General features: G+C 35.4%; 1 protein-coding gene across 1 annotated transcript; it reads right to left on the bottom strand.

Moving 5' to 3' along the window:
• Nucleotides 1–87: 87 nt before the first annotated feature.
• LOC142106682 (olfactory receptor 1f45-like) lies at nucleotides 88–1062 on the bottom strand. Its single transcript, XM_075189670.1, has one exon. The coding sequence runs from the start codon at nucleotides 1060–1062 to the stop codon at nucleotides 88–90; it is 975 nt and encodes a 324-aa protein (XP_075045771.1).
• Nucleotides 1063–9944: the final 8882 nt, after the last annotated feature.

Raw genomic sequence — 9944 nt, 5'->3', positions numbered from 1 at the left:
TGGTTACTATGCAGGCATGACGTCTCAACTTTAATAGACTCCGCGGCAAAGAGGAGCTGGGATACTGCAGTCTACCGCTCGATCACGCTAATAAGCAAAACAGCTACTTTTAGGGTGGAGATATCCTTTACAACAAGTGTCCTTCTTCCTCATTTTCTTGAAAGCCTCCTTTACCTCTGCACTTCTTAAGCCATAAATAAACGGGTTTAGTAATGGTGTGATAAACGTGTATAACAGGGCAAATATCTTGTCATGGGCCTGGGCATAGGAGGATGGTCGCATGTACATCAGTAAGACTGTGCCGTAGAACATACAAACCACGGTGAGATGCGAGCTGCAGGTGGAAAAGGTCTTGTGTCGTCCTTTTGCAGATGGAATGTTAAGGATCACATGGATAATGTACACGTAAGAGACCAGAATGCAGATGAATGGTGTAAGGACTACGAACACCCCAGCTGCGTATATCACTATCTCATTCAACATGGTGCTCACACAAGACAATTTCAGCAATGGCGTGATGTCGCAGAAGAAGTGGCCAATCTCTCTTGGAGAGCAGAAGGTCAGCCGGGCGGCCAGGCCGGTGTGGAGGGCTGAATTGAGAAACCCTGCAGACCACGAGAAGACTGTTAGATAAACACTAAAACGTTGTGTTACGATATCCATGTAGTGCAAAGGACAGCAGATGGCTACATAGCGATCATATGCCATGACCGCCAACAGGAAGCTCTCCGACTGACCAAAGGATATAAAGAAAAACAGCTGGGTGAAACAGCCGGTGTAGGATATCGTTTTATCGCCCAAGATAAGAGTCAGCAGCATTTTGGGGAAGGTCACTGTGGTGTAACACATGTCCAGAAAAGAGAGGTGACTAAGAAAGGTGTACATGGGTACGCTCGCAAGGCTTCTGTCTCCATGTACGGCGGTCACTATGGCAGAATTTCCGAGCAGAGTGAGAAAATAGATGGTTGAAAATGAAAAGAATAGAAAAAGCTGTATCTCAGGAACGTCCGATAATCCTTGGAGAACAAAATAGGTGGCAGATGATTTGTTTTCTCCTTTCATATCTTACTACCAAGTATCGCCTGAAAAATGGAATTCATGTAAGTCATACATGACTATTCAGTATTGGGTGATACTAAACTTTAATATACAGAGATAAACCAATTTAATTTATAATTCTCAAATGATAACACTTGAAATAAAGGAAGCTGCAATGTCCTCTCATTAGTTATAGAATACATAATAAGGATAAAACGAGCAGTGTTTTAAGCAAAAATAAAGTGTTTATTATCGTAGATTTGTATGGCACCACCATGCTCTGCAGCGCCGTATAGTAGGGAAGACAACGACATACATTAAACAGTACGTACGTAAAACAAGAACACAAGGTAGACAAAATTAAATGCAGACAAAATAAAGCAAAGGGTATGGAGGACCCTGCTCATTAGAGAGCTTACATTCTAAAGGGAAGAGGGCACAGCTGAAACAAGAGGAGCGAGTGTGGATCAGAGTTTAGATGGGGATAGTTGTGAGGGTGTATTAGTGTGAATAGTGTTATTGGGGATAAGGTCACCTCAAAAATAAAAAATAGGGTTTTCAAAGAGCATCTAAAGATTTGAAGGCTGATTGAGCGTGGTAGGGAATTCCGTAAGTGTGGAGAAGCACAGGAGAAGTTTTGTAGGCAGGAGTGAGAGGTGGTTACCAGAGACAAGGCGCAGATAAGAGGTAGATCTAAGAGGGCAAGAGGGAGAGTATTTTGATATGAGATTTGAGATGTATGAAAGGGTGGTGGTATTGAAGGATTTGTAGGTAAGGGTGAGAAATTGGAATTTGATTCTGGAGGACACAGGGAGCCAGAGTAGGGATTTACAAAGTGGTGCAGCAGATGTGGAGCGGTGAGAAAGGAAGTTCAGAAGATTATTATAGGAATGTTCTACGCCACATGCCCAGAAGTAAGATGACACCCCTTCTAATTATTATGTTTGGCCATTTCAGCCAGACCCATTGTTCACAGATGCATGAAATCTAGCATACAGCCTTGCAATATCCACAGGCAAATGTTAGCAGTGGAATGGGTCGTACTGAAAAGCTCAGCGACTTTCAGTTCATCAAATTTCTGCTTTGCTAGAGCTGACTGATCAGCTGTAAGTTCTGTTATGGTGAAGTGGAAACAACTAAGAGCAACAGCTCAGGTGCCAGGAGATAGACCACGCATGCTCATAGAATGCGTGGTCCATGGCTGAGGAGCCACACACAAGCCTCAGATCATCATGAGCAATGCAAAACGTCCACTGGAGTGGTCCAAGTGCCAGTGAAGTCTGGCGCAGTGGAAATGTGTGTTTTGGAGTGATGAATTGCAGCATATTGCAGTCAGATGGACAAATCTTGGTTTGGAGGATGACAGGAGAGCGCTTCCTATCCAAATGTGTAATATTTGGTAGAGGAGGAATAATGGTCTGGAGCTGTTTTTCATGGTTTAGCCTGAGCCCCTTAGTTCCAGTGAAGGGAAATATTAATGCCGGCGGACGCCTTGTCTGCTGCACTATATTATAGGTGTTACTGAACCTCTAAATAATTTATAAAGAATAGGATATATATAAATTATGGTTTATAGGATCCAGTGAGACCTCTTTTCACAGTGGTTAGGGAGGCAATACCTTTTATATACTGGCTGTTTTGGTGTATAACGCTATTTGACAGCAGGATACCAGGACACCTTATATGTTCTCAAGTAAAAAGAGGTCCTAATTAAATCTAAATAAAGTTTTAGGAGGAAATATATTTTTATGAGGTGATATAACCTGAATAAAGTGACAATTCAAATCACTAATTTGAAGTGGATATATTTACATATTTAATTAGAACAGCGACGCGGTATGACGGTATACCACTGTCTTTCTTAACAGTTGTTTAATTAAATTCTGGACAATACATTTTTTAATATTTCGCTACCAGTTTTTTTCTTCTAAAGATAAGTATTTATTCTACAATTTTATATATTGGGTTTTAATAAATGTCAATAAAGATTATAATTTTATATTATTTTTAAGTCATTCGAGTGCCCCTCAAGATCATATTATTTTCTCCCTGTTGACATTAGGAATAAAAAGTCAAATATAACTCACATTTATTACTGCAACAGTAGGTAATAATTTTATAATAACTCAATTAAAATGTGCTGTTGTGGAAATAACAATTATACCTGTGACTATTGCATAAAATCGTGTTCATTTAAGGTCCATGACGCACAAATAATTTCCCTGCAGTAGATGAAGGTTCTTTGTATTGGAATTGTGCTGTCTGTAACACGATAAATGTGCTTTAAACAGAGTTGAAACCACTACAAAGGAAATAACTGCAGCAATTTATAAATGTAACTCACTCTATGGTTCTTGCAATCGCCGTGAGCAGCATTCATCTTAATTAATACTGTTCTTACTAATTAGTATGAATATGCTCTGACATGATCCATTCAAATCCAAAAAAAAGGTATCGCCTCAGGCAGGGTTATAATTATGTCCGAAATAATGTTTTTATTCTGGAAAACTGAACACCAGTCACAATGTAGGATCAGGAAAGCAGATGGGATTTTTCACACATTATATTCACCTTGTCAGTTGCCGCTAATTGAAGACTGGGATGTAATTACCAATCCGATTGTGGCGGTCCCTATATTGTGAATGGACTATGTCAAGTGATACATTTTCTATTGTATGTTTTTAATATGAAAGTTTTTAGTGTTATGTTTACAAGCCTGGTATTTGTTTATTTCCAATTTTTTGAACATTTTATTGTATATTGAATAGTGATGGTCATTAACTTTTTTTTTTTTTTTGGTGGGGGTGGGGTCTGTCACACGCCCTTTTTTGACTTGGCTGCATAATTTCGTTATTGCTGCTAGTGAACAGTGCCCTTGTAGACGCTCCTTTTTATCTATTTTGCAAAATAAAAGCTCACAAAATAATTTGCTAGATACACTCTTTAGCAGAGTGTAGGTGGCATAAAACTTTGCAGCACAATCTACATTTTTGGGTGGCTAGATATATGCAGTCCTCTGTATACACCCATGCAACACAAACCCTCGGTCATCGAGCTTGAAGCGGTTAGTGTGAATCCTGCATTGATGTCGGACGGGTGGTGCAGATGGTTGGGACTAGACGTGGACTAGTGACTGCGTACTCCAGACCCCTGAAAATGGAGAGGCTGCAGCGGAGGTGAGTGCCAGGCCTTCTACACAGAGTATCGTACAAATGAGAAGACGTATGATGGGGGTTACATTTACAAAATACTGTGTGTTGGTGCATATTTAACCCTGAAAAAATCTAAATAGTAGGATGTTTCTTTTGCAATATACAGTTACTTACTAAGAGGATTTTCTGAATGCTCAAGAACCTGTTTTCTGCTGCAAAACATTGGTACTCCTAACCTTACCTGTTTATTTCACAGTTAACATTGGGCATTTTAAACAGCGCTGTAGTGCAGTTATATTTGTGCAGAACAAAAAGATATTGATGATTACATTCAGCTTACCCAACAAGAGAGTTGTACTATGCACTTGGTCAGACATACGGAATAAGAACAGATTGATATAATTACATTCAGCATACAGAGCAAGTGGAGTTGTACTGTGCACTCAGACATACAAAATAACTGATTGTTTAAATGACATCAAGCATTTGGCATTAGATAAGTGGGATTATGTACAGTTCCTTAGATACGGAATAAGGGCTGATTCTAAGAATTACATTTAACACCCAGCACTAGAAACCTGAAACGGTACAGGGGAGACCTTAATTTAGGTAATCCGGATCTTGTAGTAGCTGGCTTCTCTATTTTATATATTTTTACACCATTAGCTGGGACGGTGGTTACCCTCCATGGGGTTCAACTTACTCTGGCAGACCAGAATATATCCAAAATAAGGCATTATTATAACAGCACAACACCATTACACGTTCACAAGGTACAGGGTAAATGGCTTGACTGAATTAGCTATTGGGCTGGATCCACTTAACAAAGGCTTACAATATTACATCAGGGAATGACACTTCATGCTTGTGTGAAACATTAAGACATTTGGCACATTGTACCTGCAGCATTACGCGATTTCTGAGATACATTTTAAAACAACATTTATATTGATACATGTTGATACATTTTCTGCCAGTAAGATGCTGTGGAGATACATTATCTGGAAGTTCTAACCCAATTACCTCCCAGATTACATGTTGACTTAGATAATTACTTTGGGCTGCCAGCTAACTATCTTAGTAATACAATCAAAATGATATCTGAGTGACTACTAACAAGCCAGATCTAACCCACACCTCATAACAATGGACACTTGAAACTAATTACCTTAGCTAACAAAAGCAACATGGCTTCTGCTGTCCTGCTATTTGCACACAGTATGGCAACCGTCTTTATATTTATACTACATACAATATTACAGGTAATAGCATGGACAAAATTTACCTAATAACATGAAATAACAATACACAATATACTGATGCTCTGGCGTAGATACTTAGACTGAGCCAAGGATTAAAAAGTACATTAAACTGTGATAAATGGGTAATGAATAAAATGTCCTCAGTCCAGTGGGACCCTGTTTGGCCACATATATATACAGCACACAAGAAACAGTACTATATTGCAGCGCTATATAAATAAAATTATTAAATAATAATTGTTAGCTACAGACATAATCCAAGGAACCTTTAAAACAATGACTGTAAATCAACAGCTGTTGCAAGTGATACATCATTATGTGATAAGTTAAATTATCATTATTTCAATGGCAAAATTAGAACTCATGCCAGGACACATTGATATATAAAATGTATGAAACGTAACTATACAATAAACTAACTTACAGTTTTGCAAATTGCTGCCATATAGCGTAAAAATTGGGTCTGTATATCACTTATTAGTGCTGTTATCGAATATGGGAATCATATGAAATATAGTGGGAAATTAAATGAAGATGAGCTATATATTAGACTGTTGTTGTCTGACCTGTTTTCTATTTTAGACTACATTAAATACATAAAGTCAGACCTCCCAGGAGAGAAGTATAATTTTGTTAGTGGCTTCGCCTGAAGGAACAATCCCGGTAGATTAGTTAGTTATCCTGTTTGTTATGGTCTCCAGAGGGATTTTATTTCTGTGTGTATGTATGATACTATATATATATATATATATATATATATATATATATATATATATATATATATATATATATATATATATATATATATATAGCAGCTGGGTATAGTCAGAAAATACTGTATATCCCTAATCCCTTTATGATGGTACCTGTTTGCCAAGTATCCACGACCGTGTGAGTTTATCTCCCAAGTACACCAAAATAATTAAAGTGCCTCTGAATGTGTATACACTTTTCACCCAGAAGTCTCTTATGTCATCGTCATCATTTATTTATATAGCGCCACTAATTCCGCAGCGCTGTACAGAGAACTCACTCACATCAGTCCCTGCCCCATTGGAGCTTACAGTCTAAATGACCCTCTAAGACCCCTTCATTAGCCAAATGAAATGAAAATGATAGCTGAAATGACTATTAAACTTGTTACTTTTATATTACTCTTTTTTTTGTTTTTAAAGTTTAAACAAATTAAATTAATTTACATTATAAGCAACTTTACTACATTTAAAACACTGTACTGTTTACATACGATACGAATGAGTGACCACCCAATATTACATTTACATTTTTGGCTGTCGGTTTTGGATTAAGCAAAATCGGGCTGGTGTTTTGTGTTTTGGATTTCAAGCAGAAATGCACATTTGACAAAACAATAGTGAAAACCATTAGCTGCTTTTGAGCTGCTCATATGTTTCACTATAATAATCTACCACCAAGTATCCTCTCAACTCTGGAGGGTGCAGTAATTGTTGGGTGATAAAAATAGATCTCAAATAATTATAATCTGATTGAAAATTGGTATGTCTTTTATTAATTTGATTTTCTTTGTCTCTATATAATGGATTAATAAAAGACTCACACCATTTGAGAAAGAAATCACAACTATAAAAAAAAGGAAATATAGAAGAGACCAGAGGAATTAATTTAAAGGCAATATATAATAATTTTACTCAAGATACAAAGATGATCTTTTTTTTAATTTGGAAAAGTGACCTTAAGTTTATCGCTCGTTTTCTCACTTATCTTTATCACAATGTTTAATACATCACCTTTACAGGGGTGTCAGATCCATTATCCATTATTTTTTTAGATATCAGACTTGAAGTGCTGAATAATCATATACAAACCTATACTTATCAAAAAGAAGTGGAGGCTAATAACTTTATACATTTTCGTAATTGTCATAAAAATCGGCTGCAAAACATACCCTCTGGTCAATTAAAAAGATTATGTAGAAACTATTCAAGAGTTTGTAGAACAAGCATCAAATTTAACATATAACTCTTTTAGATGATTCCTTTAAATATGTCTCTCAATTGCATAAAGATATTATATTAAAAGATAAAAAGACTTAAAAATAATGATATTCTATAACATATTTCAATCTTTGTGTCTAAAGTCAATATTTGTTCCAGAAAAAAATAAGAAAGATAATCAGTGATAACCATGATATCTTATGTTTAAATCATTTGCTGAAATCAGATATAGAAAACTAAAGTAGTTTTCAAAAAAAGCTAAAAATCTTGGTAATTTCTTAGCTCCCTGTCACTATAAAGGAAGATGCACTTCTTCTCAATGTAATGAGAATCACAATTGGCTCACAAAATCACTAAAAATGATAGGTTGTTATAAATGTGTATGAAAGAGATGTATAACATTTAACTATATACAACAGAATTTTTTTGAATCATTTGTTACTAATTTTCAATACCACTTATTTTTGTCAGATGTAAATGGATTTAATACATCAATGAATACTATTGGTTAAATTTACAACACAACAATATTCTTAGAGTCCACTCTGAACAGTTTACAAACCTGTTATGAAATGAAAATGGATTAGTGAAAATATTTCCCTTGCTAAAGATTGTGAAAATGACATACCATCGAGTTTTTTTTTAATTGTAACGTAATATTACACAACTTTGTGTGCTAGTTAAAATTTGTCATATATAATATATATATATATATATATTCTGTAATATTTGTATATTCTTATTTGCTTTTATTGCCGTTTGTTTACCTATTTGTTTTTATTGCACCTTGGTTTAATTTTTTGTTTTAGATTATGTTTAAATATTGGTATGCTAAATGTATATATGTGTGACAAATATTTATTACTTGTATATACATTGATGCAAACTGAAATATTGAAAACTAAATAATTTAACAAACTGATAAATATAATAATTACTAAATTACATGAAAAAAGACACATACAAAAATCCATATTTTATATATAATTGTTTTATTGGTGTTGCTCCTGTTTTAAAACTTATACATGTTTTTAATGTTTTCAAATGATAATGCACAGGTGTTTCTAAGAGATTTAAATACCACGATTTTTCACTCCATACATTTCCTTCTGAAGAAATGCATTAAGGTGATTTGGAAATCCCTGTCTTAAGGCTGCTATTGTAAGGTCCATACTATATACTTAAAAATCACCCACAGATAGCTTTTCCATCTCTCTTGTTTACTACTAAAGTTTGGAGCAGTATGAAAGTCTCCCTATATTGAGATTGTGAAAGGCCGCTTAACAAAACCCTGTTGTACAATCTTCCGCTGGTTTCCTACCCCTCATCTTAATGAAGATATTTGCACAGCAATAGAAGTTATATACAATCTTCTCCATTTATAGCCATATCTTTAACATAATGATTCATTTAAGTGCTGCATAATCTGAGTCAATTGGGACACTGATTATATTCAATATTACGCCTGTAGCCCATTCAGATATCTTATAACATTATTCTTGTTTTATGTATGATGTTTTTTATTTTTTTTTATTTTATATATTATGTATGGTTTAACAAATTTATATTTTTAATACATATGAAACAAGAGTTGGGACACTATTCATAAATATTTTGCTATATTGGTACTGATCTATAGAATATTAGCGCAGTCCCCATTTTTATTCTTCCAGTCTATAACTTTTTGTGGGGTTCACACAAACTCTGGTGGAGAACAGTTTATTCATTGACAGTTACCAGTAATACTAAGATAGAATAGTGAACATTTCACCACTTATTAGTCTGACTGTCATCTAAGTTTGTGAAAAATGTTTTCAGATATTTCAAGTGTGGCAGATAAAATTAAGAGATAGATAATTAGCGTAACTATAACATTTGAATACGAACAACTTACTTCTAGTGTAACCTAATAAGTAAGTGGTATTCTTAGACTGATGATGTTATACCGTGGTTGAGCATCCAGCAAAAGAAAGAATTACTCGAGATTGAGCTTTTATAATGTGTTATTGCTGAAACTATTATTGAGAGGAATCCCATCAGTATTGTTAAATCTCCAGCATGTTTTATTAAATTATATTTTTCTGGTTGTGAGGGATCATTAGAGCTTTGTGACATCATGCACAGAACTAGGTGCACGACATCACAAAAAGAAAAGAACCAGGTTTTATGTTGAGCCCTCACAATGAATCAGGTTCGTAAATGGCCCTTTCTCCGAGTAGCAGTCTACACTTTTTCTTGCTCGCTGTCTCAGGCGTTGAGCTGGGATGCGTTATTGCTGATATCATTGACACTCCTGTTATAAGCCCTGTCCTGTCATTTGCTCTTTTAGCTTTGATAGATTTGCCTACTGTAATCTCCGTCTGTGTATTTTCGGATTAATATTGGCTACCCTTTGACCTTTCTTTTTAACTCGAGTTAGCTCCAACCTGAGTCCATGATTTAGGAATCTCTACCACCTCTTCTGACCCTGTCCCTTACGTCAATTATGTCTCAGTCCAGTAAGTCAACTGCTGCTTATG

This window comes from Mixophyes fleayi, chromosome 11 (genome assembly GCF_038048845.1).
Source record: "Mixophyes fleayi isolate aMixFle1 chromosome 11, aMixFle1.hap1, whole genome shotgun sequence".
Taxonomy (NCBI): domain Eukaryota; kingdom Metazoa; phylum Chordata; class Amphibia; order Anura; family Limnodynastidae; genus Mixophyes; species Mixophyes fleayi.
Note: the sequence above shows the minus strand (reverse complement) of the source record. Positions and strands in the feature narration are given on the sequence as shown.